The sequence below is a fragment of the Pestalotiopsis fici genome (genome assembly GCF_000516985.1).
Source record: "Pestalotiopsis fici W106-1 unplaced genomic scaffold PFICI_Scf_6, whole genome shotgun sequence".
Taxonomy (NCBI): domain Eukaryota; kingdom Fungi; phylum Ascomycota; class Sordariomycetes; order Amphisphaeriales; family Sporocadaceae; genus Pestalotiopsis; species Pestalotiopsis fici.
In genome coordinates, this window is record NW_006917096.1 from 1,290,977 (window position 1) to 1,311,072 (window position 20,096).

At 49.7% G+C, this 20,096-nt stretch overlaps 3 protein-coding genes across 3 annotated transcripts; 1 reads left to right on the plus strand and 2 right to left on the minus strand.

The window, feature by feature from the left end:
- Positions 1–5,586: 5,586 nt before the first annotated feature.
- On the minus strand, positions 5,587–9,213 carry PFICI_08857 (uncharacterized protein; the record flags this gene model as incomplete). Its single annotated transcript, XM_007837438.1, has 6 exons — positions 5,587–7,928; positions 7,984–8,013; positions 8,076–8,238; positions 8,290–8,615; positions 8,720–8,867; positions 8,926–9,213. 6 exons carry the CDS (start codon positions 9,211–9,213, stop codon positions 5,587–5,589), a joined length of 3,297 nt encoding a protein of 1,098 aa, XP_007835629.1.
- A 2,183-nt stretch (positions 9,214–11,396) lies between these two features.
- PFICI_08858 (uncharacterized protein) lies at positions 11,397–14,699 on the plus strand (the record flags this gene model as incomplete). The annotated part of the gene is made up of 1 exon (XM_007837439.1): positions 11,397–14,699. The coding sequence occupies one exon, from the start codon at positions 11,397–11,399 to the stop codon at positions 14,697–14,699; it is 3,303 nt and encodes a 1,100-aa protein (XP_007835630.1).
- Positions 14,700–16,190: 1,491 nt separating this feature from the next.
- Positions 16,191–17,663, minus strand: PFICI_08859 (uncharacterized protein; the record flags this gene model as incomplete). Its single annotated transcript, XM_007837440.1, has 3 exons — positions 16,191–17,308; positions 17,369–17,507; positions 17,577–17,663. 3 exons carry the CDS (start codon positions 17,661–17,663, stop codon positions 16,191–16,193), a joined length of 1,344 nt encoding a protein of 447 aa, XP_007835631.1.
- Positions 17,664–20,096: the final 2,433 nt, after the last annotated feature.

Here is a 20,096-nt window from a genome sequence, read left to right on the forward strand (position 1 = left end):
AGGTTAGTAGTGTTCCACAGAGGCTCGTATACCCAGAAGTGGGCTGGGGAAGATCTTCACTCTAGCCTCTATTTCAACAGCACAAAGACTGATGATTCGACAGCCCTGCAGCCCTCTTTTTTTTCTTCTTGGTTTTCCAATTGTCAAGTCTCCAACTTCCGCACTCTAGTTCCGGGCGGCAATTGACGAGATACCTCCGTAAATACTAGGTGCAAAGAGAAAGAACCGAGGGAGAAACAAAAAGCCTCAACGTCATTTGTCAGCCCGCTCCAAGGTTCGCGACTAATGATAGGCGAGGAAACTCTGTTTGACAGCCCGACGAGGCATGCGAGGGTAGTATTCTATCCCTCCCTGCCTTTCCCGACATTGAGCAGAGCAAAAATACTTGTGTTGCTTGCAAGGAACAAGCCAGCGTACCACGCGATCGCAAGACAAGTACAGATTACCCAAAAGTTAAAAGCGGCATCACCAAGATACTACTATCAAGGATGCTGGCTCTCTTTCCCCTCCCTGACGATAATACCATGTTGTGAGGTTTTTAGGTCTTTTTTCTCTTTTTTCTTGGTCTTGTCACATCATCCCTTGACAGCCGAGGACCCGGGCATCGTAAAGCAGGGAGATCGACCATCAAGGTTCAAGAATATTACCTACCCTCCATCGCTTCTTCAATATGTACATACGTTTTCTGCGTTGTTTGCAACTTGCATCGGGCCCGTTCTTTGTCAGTGCTGACATTTGACACTGACATGTACTTCTGGTAATATGTAATAGAGTGGAGGATATGTTCTTTTTTTTTCCTCTCTCTCCTCCCCCCGGGTTCTTGGAGGTGTGGTCTCGATTATCCCGTCGTCTCCGTTTTCCCCTCCAAATGTCGCAGCGCTAATGCAGGCACAAAAAAAATCTTGGTGTGGCAGAGCCCGATTCGGCCCTCAACTCTTGCGCTCGCAATGTGATTGGAGAAGATGGACTCGACGCGAGGAGTGATGAAAAAACGCGTGCAAGGGTCTGCTTGATGAGCAAAGTCTAAAGAGTCACTCTCTCTGAGAGAGCGCAAAGAAGACGACGCCGTTGGATTGGTTACCTATGCAAGCTGGCAGATGAGCAATCGGTCGGGGTCCGACCAGTACCTCTCTCACTTTGCCCGCAGATTTACACTTGCGTTTTGACGCGCGCGCGCAGACTACGCCCACTCACACCACCCACTCATCAATATATTTCCCCCGCCCTCCGAGGCGAGGATGCAAGTTCGTCAGAGTTTTCTCTCCCTCTCCCACGTAGCTGGTCGGTCCCTTGCATCTTGAATCCCGGAGTGTGGGAGGGCTTTATTGGAAAGGGCCCAAACCCCCCTCCCAAGCCTTCCCACCCCTTCAGCTGGACAACCGAATGATTTGAAGGAATGGGGGCGAGGGGGGTCCTCAGGGTGCGGATGATAGATTGGCGCCAATGATGTCAGATGTGCAGTGACAGGTCACATCTACAGCTTTTGCTGCCGTGTCGGGTCTTGTCTGGCATGTCGCCCTCCTGCTCAATGATGCTGACCTACACACCATCACGTCCACCGGACACGGGTTTTGCATTCATCATGTACGTAGGTCCAAGGGGTAAGTAAGGTTATTCCAGCCTAGAATGCAGGCCAGAAGAACGTCCCGTAGTGAGAGAAGCACACCACACCACACCCACTTGGCGATTCGATTGTGCGTGTGTGTGGGATGGGCGGCAGTGCAGACCGTCAGCACCAACGCTTGCCAAGTGCGGCATCTTTGAAGATGGTGGTGGAGGGGTGGGAAGGGCTTAACCATGGGAATGACAAAGATTGGAATGACAGAAGTTTTTTCCTTCTTCCCTGCAGCATTCGGTTTATTAGACCACCCGTACGTATGTGCCGAAATCGCCACGCGCGTCTGTAATGGGGTTCCAAGTCGGCCGTTTTACGAGAAAAGAGCCTTGAAATCTTTTCTTGCCAAATGGACGAATCGGATGGGAGAAGGCACAGTATTACATGACAGAGCTCAAGAGTAAAGAGGAGTAACTTTCGGACTATATGGCGCAGCTGACGGTGGTTTTACGCAACACATGAGGACAGTAGACAGACGGGGAAGGGGAAAGCACACTATAGAAGCAATTGAGAACAGCGAATCAGAAGACGTTCAAGGTCTAGTGGGCAATAGAACGATTTGATCAAACTCCAATACTCTCTTTTTCATTACTGCCGCGAACCTTGAGTCACTCTTTTTTTGCGGGAACCACAAAGCCGCCCACCGGCTCTGGACCATTGCCCCATTTGTCGCGTGCGCCTGGCGCTTGGCGAATAGTTTTCCATTGACTCGCGCGCAAGACCCTTTGGGTAGCTTTTTCCCTCTTCTTTTAAGTTCTTCTGGTCTGGGACTGAGAAGGGTGATGGGTTAGAAGGCCGCTGAATTGGGCCGGCGCTGATGCTACAATGCTACCATGCATGCTTCTACTCTCTTCTACTCTGCTCGCGGACTCTTGCCACTTGATACTATTGCAACTAGCTAAAGGTTAAAAAAAAATATGCAAAAATGTGCGAGCTGCAACTAATACTACTACTATACTAGGTATGACGGGATATGTTCCCCATGAGACTAATTACAAGTCGATGAGGGAGAAAGGGAGAAAAAAAAAAAGGTCCTAGCACACGGAAAACTGCAATGCAGTAGACAGTCAATAGTGGCTTCAATCACCTCGGAGGTATCTTCTATTTCCCTAAATGGCATACACATGCTTTTTGCTCTCGGCATTGTGAAAAGATGCTACTTTTTTTCAAAGAACCAATCGCATTTGACCCCGGGTGCCGAACCAGTCAATGGCGCCAATGACGTGGGGTATTGCAAGTGTGAAAGTCTAGACTCTTGCAGTCATGGATGAGCAAGTAAAAAGGGAATAAGAAAGAGAATGAAATTTTTTTTAAATTGTAACCCGGCATTTGGGAAGAGGGGGCAAGGGAATTTGGTATTGGTATGCGAGTTTTTAGTGGCCTGACTTTTTCAATCACTCCATGGCCTTGGGTCTATGTAATGCAGTATGTAGGTATGTAGGTATCAAAGAGATCGAGATACTAGTAAGGTAGATGTATAGTACTCTGCGTAAGCTACGAACCTGCAGCTGGGATCAGTATCTTCCCTGTTCCCCGGTCAGCTCGGTGAGGGCATAAGACTTGGGCTGGGGGTGGATTGGAAAGGACCAGTTCTAGGGTTCTTGGGTCCCTTGCCACGACAGCGGGCGGCTTTTCGCTTGGGAAGGCAAAGGAAAAAAACGAAAGAAAAAGAAAAGAGCCCAGAACTGATAATCTAGCCGCGACGTGGCGGGAGCAGCAGTGAACCAGAAAAAAAAAAACACAGCGACGTGGAATAGATAGAGCAAAAAAGATCTACCCAATACAAGTACACTGCCGACGTGGCATGGATCTGGGGCTGTCGATTGCATACAAAACCTGGCAAAAGGACATAGGGCAGCAAGAAAGTATATGCGGGTTCACCCATATTTGCAGTCCGACAAGGGAGGGCATTTTGCAGAAAATCTGCAGGCCGAGGCGCGCGCGCTCTCTCGCTGGGATTTGGAATCGATGGGCCTTTTTTGGGACCGCGGCCTTGGGAAAACAACAAAGGTGGTGTAAAACGGACATACGGATGAACTTTTTTTTTTTCAGGTCATGACTGCAAAGGCGCCTTGCTTTCTCTAGTCATGACGCCCATTACTCGATGGCGACCATGAACATATGACGAGTAAGGAATGATACAATTACGTTTTGAGAGTATCATCTTGTGTGCTGGGCTGTAGTGGTAAGCCCAGAGGTCAAGTTTCATGATATTGCTTTTTCTCTCCTCTAGCTGCCCGTGGCGGCTGTTCCCCTGCAGCGGCCAAAGTCGATTGATCATAGAAGATTCAAGTTGGTAGCGTATATAGCCAATAGAGCCCAATGGTTTTCATCTATGTGAAACGAGAAGGCTGTGAGACAAGGTTGCCTCGAACAGCCACCATGTTTGCCGCTTGACAAGTAGTATAGGATACGTGAGAATGAATTTATACCCATGATTCGATGCGCCAAGGTCTATCTGAGATGGGCAATTCTGTGATTGAAAAAGGCGGAACAAGTTCGCCAGAACTTGCACTTTCATATCCATGACTCCAAACATGCAATTGCAATATACCGAGACTCGAATCAAAGAGCAGATGACCGGCCGTAGTGGCTTGGGTCTCCTTGTCTCTCCGAGTCTTGCGCATGAGGGAAACTGACGATGCCTGACTTGACAAGTAATGTGATATCCCGTCCAGAACACAGGAATCCACGTGCGATTGGACCCCTTGGCCAGCTCATCCCTGGTGCAGATCGCGACATCAGATGCGTTGCTCAGCCGCAACGGCTCAGGGACCTCGTCACCACTTACCTCTGTGGGGGGTTTATTCACCGTCCGAGACACTTGGGCATGAACCAGATATGATGTGCCACCCATTGCTAGGAACAGTCGCTCAAGGTCAGGCATATACCATCCAGACCAGAACGCACCACCGGCAGTAATACCTCTCAAGGTGCCCTTTGGCATCAGTTGATGCATGGATATGGTTGCGAAGCGATTTCGATCAATGAGCCCAGTTACAATCATCTACCACGAGGTTGCGGGGTGCTCTGGCCGAGCCGCCCAGTGTATAGACCAAAATGTCTCACTTGCAACTCAGGGATACTGTCGTAGCCACAATAAGACCATCTTGCTCTTGTTGCAATGTCCGATATTCCCCCTAGCTAATAACATGGCGTGCCTGAATTCTGTAAACGATCGAGACATTCCAGTGCTGACTCCGACAGAAAGGCAAGCATATGCGAATGCCAGTCTCGAAAAGAAGTTTCTAACGAGTTGATCATTCTCTTGTCCGATCAGTGGCATGATCATCATGTCATTTGCATTCCCGGACGAGAAACCACTCAATGTTTCTTCAGGACCGTTGGGCTCATGTTTCTTCTTCCGCTCCTCCTTCGACCACCTTTCCCGGTCTCACGATTCAAGGTCCACAATAAGTGCTTCTTGGTACAGATCTTGCTTCCCTTCTACGTTTGCAAGGATAACCGTGGGAGAGCGAACCAACGGCCAAATAGAAATACAAACGCATCGCGGGCAAATGTTTCAGATCTGAATGTCAAATGGGATTTCTGGCTCCTGGTTCTCTCATATGAATCCGCAGTACACTGTTTTATAATGAATAGAACATGCGCAGCCAGTGAATCAGGTACGAGTACAGAGAATTCCGGAATGGATTCATTTAATAGGCATAATTGACAGTAAATGGACGAGTCAAAGCTGAAGCAGTTTTGGGTCGTGATATGATTTTCTAAAGAGTAAACCGGATTACGATAGGATATGCAGACTTGATGCTCTCAAGTTCAAGTAACAACAACCATAGAAAACCCGGTCCAATATGCCCACATTATCAAACCTTCTAGATGCCAAGTGCCCCTTTCTCTACCGCACATGAAGCATCGTCTTGTACCATGGGAAACAAAAAAAAAAAAGGAATCAACTTCCAGACGCAATGTCATGTCTCCAAACGCCCAACGCAACAAGTCCAAATCATCTAGCTAGTCTTTCTCGCCATGGACTCTCTCACTGCAGCCGCCTCAATGACGAGCAAGTCTCTTGCAAACTCTTCCTCGCCCGCCAGTATATCTCCAATAATGTCAATGGCCGCCCTGATCTCAACCGACCCGTCGTTATGTCCACCGCCAGTCTCGACTTGAAGCTGAGGGTTTGCGCCGTTATCCAAGAGTATTGTGACAATGGCCACCCATTGCCGACGATTCTTGTTCGTCGCCTGTCCTGCAGTAGCGCCTATAGATACTATCGCAAGGCTCTGTTCTTGGGAAAAGTACTTTTGGCCAGCTTGCAAGACCCGCTTCCATACATCCTGAGCTTGCTGGTGTCGCATGCTGGCCCCGCAAGTGAGAAGCAAGCGTATAAAATTTGCGTCGGGCAGATCATGATGAAAGTCTTTGTAACTTCCGGTCAGCGGGGCGCAAGATGATACCATGGAGCCGCCGATCGACCGAATGTCTCCCTCGGGGCAGACGGCATATTGCAGCAAGGCCTGTGCTTCTGTAGCCCGCTCAGCCTCATCAAGCAACATCAGCTTTGCTGATACGTAGTTCAACAGATTTGCTTGGATAGCCAGGGCAAGGAAATTATGCCGCGATGGGGAATTCCCTACGTCCATCGGTTCAAAGCTTGCCCAGCTCGAGGCCATGAGCTTGGCTCGCTCCTTGTTGGACCAGCCGAGATCAGTGGGTGCGGGTACAAAGTCACGGACCGCCTGTTTCCAACCCTCTCGGCAAGTCTCGTCGAGCTCGTCGAGCAATTCCACGTATGCTTTGAAATCAAAAGGTTTGTCATCCACACGGCCGGCGTAGCGCAGAGTATTACCAATGATCAGCCATATGCTCGGCTCAATCCGGAACCGCGTCCGCCTAGAAGCGATTGAGCGTGTTCTGGCAAGATACCGGAGATAGCGGACGTTTGCACTAATGAGTGAATAGTCAAGCTCGACGCTGCTGGGTTTCATGACCGAGAGCTTATCCCAAAGGCTCGGCCTTGACAGGAACTCTTTTGTAGTCAAATGCATGAATGCCACACGCTGACTGCCTTCTCGTTTCTCTAGGAAGCCTGCACAGCGAGTCGCCAGCCGATGTTCCATGCTTCGGGAAATTTCCATTGCGTCAGACTCGGACATCGGTTTTGCTTTGTCGTGATGTACCAGAAGTTCTCCTAGCTCGGGGTTTTGTTTCCGAAGCTCTTTCCTCGCCAAGTATCCCTCGTCGGCTAATGCTAGAGTGATCATATCGGGTGGATCGCGACATCTCAGAGTGATTTCGATAATTCTGCATGCTTCGCGTTGATATGCAGGAGAAAGATCCTGAATTATGCGCATGTATAAGCCATCGAGGCCCATGAGATGGGTGGGAAGGTTATCAAGTGTATGCCTCAGCGACTTGAGGGATCCTTCCATCAAGATATTGATGGCCAGTCTCGCCCACAGGAAGTCACCGTTGGAAAGACGAGCAACCTCGTTGCAAAGGTGTTGTTGTCCAGAGGAGAGCCCTGGAGAAACATCGTCGAGACGGTCGGCACAGTATTGTGAGATTACATTCTGTGTCCTCGCATGAACGCGCATGCGGGAAATCTGGGAGAATGTCTCCTCGAATATGGGAAGTTCTCTACTAGAAATCACAGCCTTGATAGCATCCGAGAATGAAAACTCGCTGCATAGGCGTGCTATCTCCATGTGTGAGCTGGCGATCCATTCTTTCGAACCGAGAACCGAATTTTGGCTGTCAGAATCCATTGACTCTCCAGATATGCTCGCTCTTGCGGCAAAGTCATCGGTCTCGGTCGAGCGATACTCATCGATGGCATCCAAGAATACAACAAGCCGAAACGTTCGGCCCATTTTCGAAAGCAATTGATAGAAGGCTTGCATGAGATTGACAACCGTATTGAAAGGAATAGGCGGCGGCCAGGGGCCGTCCATGAAACTAGGGAAGCAGACAGGGACCAAGTCAGGCCGGGCAGTGAGAATTTGATGGAGGATAGATCTGTAAATGCCTTCCTGGGACTTTTGGACCTGCTCTCCACTTTCGCATAGATATGTGCTTACCATGAGCACAGTAGTGCCCTCGCCTGCCCATTGCTCAAGGTGTGTTCGGGTTTCTGGATTGTGGAACAAATGCCTCATCAGTGTCGTTTTACCAGAGCCGGCATTGCCGCTGATCCAGAATAGAGTTTCTGGAGAACGGCACCACCTGTAGAATCCCGATGAGGGCTGGTCTTCGCCTCCAGCAACGATGGATGCGCAAGTCTGATCGAAAGAATCGTCACTGGGCTCTCGTTTATTCTGGGTGTCGAAATACAGAGCATCGAGGATTTCTGGATAGTAATCAGCATCCCCACTACATCGCGTGAACCATGTGGTTGAACACACCTTTGCCGCGAACAGCCTTGGCTTCGGTATCTGCGTGTTTTTTCTTAGTCTGGGAATCGCGAAAAGCATTCATAGTTGACAGGAAGACGCACCAGTTGATTGCGATCTACGGGACATTCTACTGAGATGCCCAACCAGCTGAAAGTAACCTGGATCTTGCCGATCCGAGAACCTGGCTATATTGAAATGGTCGGCCAAGATATCGTCAGATACGACATTTAAGCCTTCATATGTGGCACATGATTTTGGAACCATCTACACCATGAAGTATTAGCGCGGTAGAGTGACTCTCTGCCGAAGACTTACCGTCGACATTGTAGGCGTCGTAACTGGAATCAATTCCCTCACGCACACGACTGACATATCGCGCGAAAATGCGACAAAATCGTCTTTTGGCGTAGCCCATGACTCCACTCTCTTCTTTATCAATTGCACAAAGGCCTCGTCTGATCGTTTCATCTCAATCACGGCGGCTTGTGCGAAGACATCCTCGAGCGAAAGCCGCTCTGTACTCCTATGGGGCGTACCGAGAAACAAGATCCCAATCGTTTTCGTATAGATGTCGGCCATTTCCGAGTATTTGCCGTATATTTGTGATACAGCAGCGGCCGAGAGCGCCTCCTTGACAATCACTTTCATGAGTTTAGTATTTATACAATAAATGCTTGAAAACCGGAGAAAAGTATGAACTTGGTATTCTTGAATGTTCTTGGGGTTAAAAATCTCGCCAACTTACTGCCACCAAGACCGTGAGCCACAAATATGATTTGGCGACTCGTCTTGCGACTGACTTTAGATAAGTCGATTATCAGGGAATCAGCGAGCGGACGCTCGAGGTGTTCACTGACGTTGCTGTTGTTCAACATTGGAAGGGTATAGCCCCACTTCTTAGGTTAGCACGATGGCCTCACGGATGAGAGACTCTGGCGGGAATTTCCTTACAGTGAGAATTCTCGCATGGGGGAATTCTCGACCCAGGAGGTCGCGCGGCCAGCAGACATCGTGCTTAGTCCACGAGCGGATGCGACTGCCACCTATGCAATGCACAAAGACAATATCTATGCCTCTCTCATTCTCAGGCTCCTGGCCTTCCTGTAGAACGAGTATACCCGTGGCGTCTTCGTCAATGGAGCTTCTCGATGTGGTTGCAGAACTGGACAACCTCGAATCGGTTTCTGTCCTTGGTTCTGTTCGCGAAATCCTCGCAATGTATTGTCTGATTCTCTTCATTGCGTCAGTGAGTGTGCGTTGAAAATGGAGGTCTCCACGCCATACGCCAGCTTGAAGAGCTCAAGAGAAAGACGTCGTCTGCCAGATTGCGATAAGCTCTCATTTTCTAAAAAAGTGTTCTTAGCGTGTCGGGCGTCAAGTCGTGGGGCACTGAAGTATGGTTTCTGAATTATTTGGTCGGCATTCGTTCGTACCCTGGACGTTATGGTCTCCTGAGGGTAGCAGCTTGCCTGGTCGCTCTCCCTTGCATGGCAATGCAAAACCGTTGCGACAGGTGCAAGGAACAGGACCCTGGGCGCCAATCACATGCACCGGAGACAACCCAAGGAATTGGTCGAGCATGAAGAATCCCTGTGCTCGTTCGTCGAGGCCTTGATCCCCCCAAACCCCGGCGAGGACCCCCGAGTGATAGCTCTTACCGTGCCGTACCAGATGGACCGATGGCCGACTATTTTGCCCAAACAGGACAAGCAAACAATACGACAAGCAACGGCAGGCCGGGCGTTGGATTGCTTTAAGATGAGACGACCGCCGCCGGGGAAGCGTTCCGCGTCGTTCCCGGGGTGCTGCCAGCGAGAGGTGGAGCCATTAACAGTAGTATCCATTTCAATCAGAACATACGAAGTACGTGCTACATATCGCAATTCAGAACCCTGGCAGGACTGGACAGGACCCTGGAACAGTAAAGCATTTATCTCGCACTTCGAGCAGGCCCAACGACACGCGACTGCATTTCAATGTCGGCCGTCCACTTTTCCTCGATTGATCAATTCGTAGTGGGACAAGAAGCGGTAAGTCCAACATGGGTCGAGAGAGAGAGAGAGAGAGTGTGTGTGTGTGTGTGAAAATAGATAGCGCAGTCATATCTTCCTCCTTGCAGACCGGGAAAATGCCCCGTAACGGGCCGCGCGGGCGCGCAACGGCTCTGGACCTCGGTGGACTCGGGGCTCAAAACACCAAGAAACAACTTTAGACATGCATCGGGCCGTATCGTCCTGGTCGTTTAACATGTCGCCAGAGAGAAACGATTGAAACAAATAAACTTGAGCGTCGTTGTTTGTTTGCTGACACAACCAGAAAACTGCGACTTGCGCACATTTGCACGACTTGTGGTACTTCTGTTGCCAACTGCCCGGCCTGAGACCCAGTTTTTGTCTGGTGTCAGACCCGCATCGCAACTTCCACAACTGAGTCGTGCTTGGGAAAAAGCTGCCCAAGACCGAAACCGAAGCGAGGAATTAAAATACTCTCCACGTACGCGCATACGTTGCAATACATGCCATCTTCCTGTCGAGGCGAGCGCAGTCACGTTTTTGCCCAGGGGCCCCCCCGGATCCCGCACTCGGGACGAGAAACGCGGCCCGGTCCTAATTCGGATGATGCGAATACGTATACATCTGAGCCGTATTGAACCAGACTGGCCGAGACGAAGCCAAAACTGACAGGACCTATTGAGCCATGGTCATGCACATTCATCATTCCTGGGGAATGTGCAATTCTTCACTGAAGGGGCTGCTGCGACAAGCGGGATCATGATTGAAATGGAAGTCGGGGGGCCCCATCGGAACTCGCTTTCCGTCACCAATCCAATTGCTGGTCACCAGACCAGGATACATCGGGACCGCTGTTAATGGGGTGATTATTTTTTACAATCAGCAAGAGGCACCCACACGAGGACCACCAGCCTTGACACCGCAAATTGACGGGCTGGCAAGAATGTGGTCGAATCGGACTCTTCACTTCGACTCAATCTTTGAAGCAAGGCGTGGCTGCGACTTGTCAAATGTTACGAAGCTAAGCTTGAATTTAACGTGAATGATACCCTCTGAATGCGAGATATTGTTGCCCACGAATCACAGCTCTCCAAGCAATGTTGTTGCAGCATGAAGCGGGGTTCACAGCATCGGTGGCTTGCTGCCCACCACGACTGCATAGCCTCGTCAGAGCCTCATAGCAGTGTGCCTGGAGGCATCTTGCCCAGATTTCTCTGGGATAAGCCCAGGTGCCGCGGCCCAAAATCAATCTTGATCAATAAATGAAGCAAAGCATTCGAATAAAAAATGTTCCTCTTCATAGCGTGTTACCAGACAGTGTACCTCGCTTCGCGCACAGAACGGCCATGAGGCGCAAATCTACCCCTATACAAAATACCTCTTGATGGGACTGAAGAATAAGAGTCCGTCATGGAGCCATTCGAATACAGCCCCATTGTCCATGAAGAACATGCATTTCGCATAGTACGACTTTGTCCAGGGACGGGACCCAACATCAAGGCGGAGATCATCCATGCATCACTAGAGGACAGTAATCTTTTGGAGTATGAAGCAGTCTCGTATGTCTGGGGCTCTCTAGAACTTACCGACTCTATTGATGTTTGCGGAAAGAACCTGAAGATTACAAACAACTTGAGCCTGGTTATTCGAGATCTTCGTCTGCCTGATCAAGATCGTCTGCTGTGGATCGACGGTATTTGTATCGATCAAAGGTTGGACAAGGAGAAGAATCATCAGGTACGGCAGATGGACAGAATCTATCGAAGTGCAGAGCGCGTCATTTTCCACCTGGGTCGCTCGTCAGAGCATACTCCTATCTTAAACCAAAGCCTTGCAGCGCTCCGACAACAACAGCAGCTTGAACCTGAACTTCCTTTCGAGATGACCTGGTACAGAGTGAAGGATGAACTTGCCGACCAATACAATGATTTCGATGCGAAGATCCGCCGGTCCGTTGAGTCGATACTTGCTGAACCGTGGTTTGAAAGGATTTGGATTGTACAAGAGGTCGCCAATGCGCGTAGAGCTTTGATTCACTGGGGTTACGCGGCGTTTCCAGTCGCCAATTTCGTCCATCTAGTACGTCAACTTGGCATCGAGATAGAACCCCAACAGACAGCCATCCTCGATATGATGCCTCAGAAACGGCGTTCAGAGTCACCATGGAGCTCGAAACAGGACCTATATCATTTGTTGAAGCGGCTCAAGGGAGCAAAAGCGTCTAGGGATCACGATAAAATCTTCGCCTTACTGGGAATGTGTGCTCATGGTAAAGGTCATGGCATTATCAACGTGGACTACCAGAAAAGCGAAGATCTTGTCATAAGAGAAGTTGTTGCATACATGTTCTTTTGCGACAAAGATGCTTGTGAGAACATTTGTCGCACACTGAAAAGTATTGGCAAACTACTTGAAAGCATTGAAACCTTATTGGACGACCTGTTGATCTACTTGGCAAGAAACACGAGACTCTCAGCCCTCCGATCCTTACTCTCAGCACGGAAAGATGATATTTTGATCACAGATAGAATACTTGTGTCTGTGTTCCAGGTTGTGAACCCGGAGTCTGAGGTCGTGCGCGTTCTGTTAGCTCATCGACCCGACGAGCTTGTCATTTCAGCCGATGCAGTAAAGACAATGGTCATCCAAGGCAACAGTGACATTGCCCGAGTCTTATTAAAACTGGCTGAGAAGAGCCTATCATTCACATTTGACTGGGCCAAATCCTTTGAACGACCGCGACAAGGGCTCACACCGTTGTGGTACGCTCTTTTCAATGAGAACAAGGGCCGCATCAGACAATTGCTTGATGAAGGAGATGATGTGAACGCCATAGCTCCGAAAGGATTCTCACCCTTAGGTTGGGCTGCCAAAGAAGGTAAAGAGGACATAGCCAGCATCTTGCTTGAACACCATGCCGATGTTGAAGCTGGATTCCCAAAGCCCCTGTCCTTTGCTGCAGAATACGGTGCACTGAAGGTTGTCGAACTTTTACTCGATCATGGTGCGAGCGTCAATTGTCGTGACTACCGCGGCCGGACACCTCTTTCATTAGCAGCAAGCGGCGGCTATCAAGCGGTATTGTCTAATGGAGACTCGTTGATCGGACAACGGACGATCGATGAGATGCTAAGCGGAAGTGAACATGAATCAACTATCCAAATTTTGCAAAAACAGTGGATGTCGTTACTCGCGAAGGATTTATCATCAATGCAGCTCAATACTGTCGACCCGTCAGCTTGTCTGAGACACGCCAAGTCCCTAAAAGACATAGGTCTTTACAAAGTGCCCAAATTTTCCCATGGTCACGCATTCGAGAAGGGGTTTGGAAGAGATGGAAATGATAAGGGGCCTCAGAAGTTCGCAATCTGCCAGATTCCTGAAGTATATTCAAACATTGTTGATCTATTACTTCAAAAGAGTGCTGAGGTGGAGTCTCAAGATGTGTTGGGCGCAACACCGTTATGGTGGGCTGTCAACTATGGACATCTTCCCGCTGTGGAGAGCCTCCTTCAAAACGACGCGAACATTCAAGTCACGGGAGACTTTGGAATAACCCTATTGTCGTGGGCGATATGGAATGGCCATCAAAATGTCGCACAGAAGTTGCTTGACAGCCATGCTGATGTCGGAAAGGAGTTCGACGACTCGGTCTCAAGTAGAGCGAGCGCTCCCCTATTCTGGGCGATCTGCAGTGGCAGCGAATTCCAAGTATTGCAATTACTCGAAAAGGGTCTTGATATCAATACTGTAGCACCTGTCCAAACGGCATTAACGCTGCGTCATTTTGCCATCGCGTTGCTTTTACTTCGTGGGGATGCCACTTTAACAAGTCAAGTCGCAGCGCCACAACTTTCCATGGCGGTATTAGCCGGTGACCAGAGCATCGTTGAAGCACTTCTAGAACAAGGAGCTGATATCGAAGTCTTATACGATAACCGTACTCCTTTGATGCTGGCAGTCATCCATGGCTTTGTCGATATGGTCGAAGTCCTTGTTAGGAATAATGCCGATATTAACGCCAAGCCCAGAGGTGGTCTATCTGTTTTACACTTGGCGGTGTATTATGGCTACCCAAAGGTAGCAAACTTGCTTCTGATGTATGGAGCCAAGCTCGAGGCTTGCATCAATTTTGGAACGCCGTTGGTATTAGCCTGTGGCAGAGGACATATGGAAACCACGAGGTTGTTGCTGGAGAGCGGGGCCAATATCAATGCAAAGAACAAAGACGGTGCAACTGCTTTGCTCATGGCAGCAGGTTATGGTCACTGGAAAACGGTGCAGCTCCTTCTAGAGAATGGAGCTGAGCTCGAGGCGCGCGTCGATATAGGCACGCCGCTGGTACGGGCTTTTTACAATTATGATGGAGGGATTGAATGTGGAGTGGATGATCAGGCTGTTGACATCAACACAAATGGACACAACGGTGGGACTGCTTTATTTATGGCAGCAGGCTCTGGTGACGTGACAACGGTACGGTTGCTATTGAAGCATGGAGCCAAAATTGATGCGCAGAGTAACGTTGGTGCTACGCCATTGATATGGGCATGTTGTTACGGGTACGCGGCCATTGTGAGACTCTTGCTTGACAACAATGCCAATGTTTGCTTCAGAGATTCTGAAGGGGACTCGGCCCTCGACTGTGCAAGGCGGTTCAAGTGGGAAGGAATTGGGCGTATGCTGGAAGAAAGGCTGGCTGTGTCAGTCACTTGAGACCCTAAAGTATCGCGGGCATGAAGGTAGTCGACCAGCACCGCCGCAGTCTGAGGACTCTCCGGCAAAGAAAAATCGTCTAGGTGTCACCAATAAATGGACGTTGAACATCCAATGAATTCGTCTGAAAGAGAGCTCTTGGCAGCTGTTCATCTTGCTCGTTTATGCTTCTGAATCAATCCAAGCATGGAATGATATAACTTTGTCTTACAAAATACCCAATCTATATGATTACCCACTCAAGTAATCTCTGTACCACAGCCTTCGACGTAAGACTCGCCCGCACCCGAATTTTAAAACGCATCGTGAGAACATTTGCTCGTCCATCATTCTTTGCAACCGTGCCGCACCTAAAAATAGTCGCACTTGTGAACTTTTGAGAAAAGGTGTGTTCCTACGAGTCCTCGAGCGCTTCGGTGTGTAGTATAAAACATTGGATTTGCCAGCTTCAACTGGATACAATCCTCCAACGACAGTCTTGTGATGAACCCCAATGGGGACGGGTATGATCCTGGTGTGTGTGCTACGCCGCCAGCCCCCCCCCCCCAGCTTCATGATGGACGGCGGAGTTATATCTCTAGCGACCGGGAGTTTCTTTGGAAAAAGATGGCGGGTTACCATCTCGGCGATTGGGTACTATCTCGTTGACTGAACACCCAGTTCAGGGAAGGGAATGGTTCAAGAGAGTGCCATGGTCAATATCGACTGGGAGACTTCCGGCAATGGACCAGAAACACGTCTCTGTGATTCAATCTTATCTGCAGGACAATTTTTGCATTGTTTCATCGCTTCTCGGGTCTCGTCCCGACGACCGGAACAGTTGGCTTGGTTCGAAACCATCTGCTACTAAGCGTGTCATTGAGCTTCTTCATACCCATTTTGTCTTACCTACCTAGGCATACTGCATATGATGATTATGCTTTGGATGGTACTCGAGGGTTGGAGCTTTGAATTCGAGACTGCACTCAAAAGCTTGGCGATAGCCGAGTAGGTATGTATGTATGCAGCAGCGGGTCCGAGTGCTGCATGGAAAGGGTGAATGAGAACGACCCGCCTCGCTCGGTATTTAGATAATCATGCTTACAACTTTCCAACCGCCATGCGGACCTACTGTTTTCTATCCATTGTTCTGCGCTGTAGTGGGTTGGATCTTGTGGGCGAAGTAAGCTTAATTGGCCACGAGACAATCCTAGCTCCAATATATACTAGAGAGCCAGACTTTGCCATGTTCTTCAAGTCGAAGTTGGTGAAAGTTGGAAACAATGAAATGTGAATCACGTGCACCGGGGAGCAATGACAAGAATGAAGTTTTCTCACAGCCGCCACCATGATAGGTTTATTCGGCCTAATTATGTTTTATAAAGCCCGAAAAAGGCTACTATTTCATTACCAAAACAAGAGGCTGGGTATAGCCGTTCTGAATCGAAACCCTTTTTATCCCAACGCCGTATTTTTGCTTTCCGGAAAAATGCGTCAATGTGTGACGTACGCTTAAACAACTCCATGCACATTATGCGTATAGAACTCATCCTTCTCGGTGCCCCGGCTTTCCCTATTATTGCTATGCGCGCCATGCGTGAGGTCGGTGGTGCTATTGAAGCCGTCTTGGGCGGCAGGCGAGGTCCGCAGCTCGACAAAGTCGGTCTCGTCGCCGTGGACGGGGCGGTGGGAGAACTGGCTGCGGCCGCCCTTGGAGCCCGTGTTGGCGTAGGCGCCCGACATGTTGGTCGACTTGCCATCCTTGGTGGTGGCAAAGACGCGGGGAGCAAAGTGCGCCAGCAGGGTGCGGATGTAGGGGAAGCACGCGCAAATGATGCCGACGTAGACCTCGACGTTGGACCACACGCTCGTGGCCGTGTAGTCGCGGGTAAAGTTTGACGTGGCGCTGAACTTGAGCAGGAAGACGATGCGGAGAATTTGAACAATGACGACGAACAGACCGACGGCGAACATGAGCATGACGCCAAGCTTGCGTCGGATGGAGAGGTTGAGTGACCAGAGCTCCGTCATGGGCAGCAGAATGGTGGCAAGATCGAGGACGATGGAGGCAATGGCACCCCACAGTGCCTGAACCATGACATCGCGGCACTCGGCCTCGTAGGTGCCGTCCCACCGTAGCCATGCTCCCGGGATGGGCGTGCACTGGAAGACGGTGATGGGGATAAAGGCGAGCGCACAGGCTCCAGTGAGACCGATGACCACGTAGACGCGCATCCGCAGGGACTTTTTCGGGAAAACGCGCAAATAGAAACACAAGATGGAGATCTTGGTGAGAAAGATGACGACGAGGTAGAGAATCTCCGAGTAGTAGTACATTTCGAGCACAAAGGTAATGTCGTCAAAGGGCACCATGTATAGGTCCTTGCCAAGACCCTTGGCAGCGAATAGGTACGATACGACTGTGAGCGGGATCGAAAACACCACAGTGGCCAACATGACCCAGTCGTCTGCACCCCAGGTGACCATCAGGCCTGTCAGCCACCTTGCCCATACACGCAGGCAGAAGACAACGACAGCGAGCACACCAAACAGCGGTGTGATGATTTTCAAGCCGAGCGAGTCGTTGGTGACTGGCCAATCGCATGTTTCGCTGTCGAACCTCTCGGTCACTGTAAATTCAGGAGTCAATATCAGACTACTCCATCTGCTATGGGACTAGGTAGCCTTACGCAATGCATCTCGCACCGAACAATTTGTCGCAACGCATGCTGTCATTTGCTCGGTGAGCTCGACGTTACTGCAGATACAGGTAACGTTGGTTGCCACATGGCAGGCTGATGTCGGCAGGTATTCGACGAGGCACTCTTTCTGTTTTTGGGGAGGCTTTTGTCAGCGGACATGAAACAGACAAAGTTCCGGAGAAGGTGTGCAACTCACTGCACAGTCGGGCATTTCAGTCGCCGCTGCGACTGCTGCGAGCATGAAAAATGCCAAGGCCCACCATAGCGATGATGGTTGCCTCATTTTGACCTCTGGGAATTTTTGCTTTTCTTTATTTCCTACTGGAAAACATTCGAAGACGTCACGAGAGAAGAGTTGTCAAGGGACGATTGCAGTAGAGACAATAATAGGAATTAAAGGAAGTTTAAAGATAAAAAAAGGAAAAAAGAGTGGATAGAAGAACGACAAGAAGGCGATGGAAATAAACGAACGTCTGGGTATATAAAATGCCCTCGCTTCTACAACTTCCAAGCGAGACCCCTAATGCTTGGACAAAAAGTTATAAGAGATGCAAGATATAAGTGTATCCCTTGCTTGCGAGATGAGAGGGACAGTCATACATTGTCACACAAACAGCGGGATGGCCTGGATATCGGCAAACAAACAAGCTACCTACCCTCGTGTGCTACGTACCTAGTTACTCAACTGTCAATGCTGCCCAGCAAGGAAGAATTCATTAACAGCGAAGCATACTAGTACATAGAAGTTGATGATAGGCGGCTGCTAAACTAGAGCACTACGAGAAGAGCGACACACGGCACTAGAAAACCGTTGACCCACTGCCGGGGAATGCCCCCCGCGATATACGAAGTACCGGTAGTCTGATTCAATAGATAACTCCAGAAGCTTACGAGCAGCTCCCGATCGCCATCGCCCAATTTACTTTAATATAATACCACCCTATAGTACTAGAAGGTCGCCTTTGACTCGCTCGGCAAGATCCTGCATTACATTTGCTCGAATGCATATATCAACGCATATGATGGAATGTCAGTTCTTAGGAAATTCGACAAGTTAGAAATTATACCTAATTTCGCTGCCCTGGCCGACACCCTTATTGGTCCACTCTTTCGCTCCGCTGAATTCGGCCCATAATAATATTCTTCAACTCCCTTCAGTCCCTTGCAAAGAAGTGCTTCTTTTCGGCCAACCCCTGGTCCCGGTGCCTGGGATATGGGTTATGGGGCCGGCAAAAGCGCCCGAGTACCGATTCCGCTGTGATTTTCATAGGTACGAAAAAAGTCCATTGATTGTCAGATTGTGCGAATAATAAGGGGTTACCTAATACTACTGGAGCGGGTTCGTACAAAAGACTGCTCAGTAAAATAATAATACAACTGGAGCGGGCAGCTCGGGCTCGTACAAAAGACTGCCCAGTAAAATAATACTATTAGCAGCAACTTTACCCAACCCCTTGCCCTTGTTTGTGCGCTCGAGTTAAGTCCGCAACTCCGTCGTGGCTGGGTCGTCTGCCTGGAGTCGCTGGTCTTCTTTTCTTCTAAAATTCTTTATTCTTTTCGTCTCGCGGCGACGCCACACTATTCTGGCCTTTTTGCGGAGAAGTTGCGTAATATGACAAGGTGCATGCCATGCCCAAATTTCTTTGCATCTCGGTACCTCTTAAAAGCTTATCTGCCTTGGCTGCTGCTTCCAAGCTTCGGTCGGAGTCGCGCGGCATTCGCGGTCGCGGGCCGGGAACTGCGCCAATGCGGAAAGTTTTCCACAAGTCGGAATGACTTGCTTCAAGAGTTGAGCTCGGGTTTTTGCTTGGGGGCGGCTGTGGTGTGGCATGGTCATCTTGGCAATCTCGAATTCACTGACTGCTGCTAGGAAGGACCATGAAACTGATTGACGAGACTAAAACAGTGACCGACTCTTCCTTCGCTCTGAACATCATAGGACTATCTCCCTTCTGATACAAGACCCTTGTGACTAAGCAGACGATCAAGATGTCTAGCTCGTCGCGGCTGACGACTTTAGTGTACAGCAAAGACTCACAGACATTTCTCGATGGGGATGGGGGCCCTGCCCTATCTAGGTTCTACACTACCGAGTAGTGCTGTAGTATTCTGTAGCGTAGTACGGATACTACCTACCATAGTACCATTATGAGCGGAAGAGGACCTGTCAACCTGCCAAACTAACTGCCAACTACTGCCAACTTGCTTACATATCCTTGTTTATCGAGTCTCCAATACAATCCCCATCCAGACGTATGTGCATACGTCGACGCATATTGTTCTGGTAAGGCGCTAGTTGCTGCTTCTCTCAAGAGGTCGACGATCACTGTACCCTTTCAGCCATTCTCCTGAACTCTCAATCCACAATCGACCAAGAACGGGCCAACGAGTGTTGAGCAGAAGCAGCTGCAGAATTGCCAGGGTGGTTGACGGGGCTTGGGGGCCAGGGGGAGAGAGTATCGGGCACGGACCGTGTCGATCGCACTCCTAGCGACCGTTTTCTATTTGTTAGCGACCGTTGTCGTCGCTCCACTACAATACCCAGATTGCAGGGGGCAATACCTGTCAGGCTGAGAGGTATTGTCATCTACACTGCTGTACGACAACGTTCTGGAGCAAGTCAGTACGACCTTGTGGGGTTTTGACATTTCGCGGGGAGGAGACGCCGCACTGCCTAGAGCTGCACCATAAATCACGATCGGCAGAAGCTGAGCAT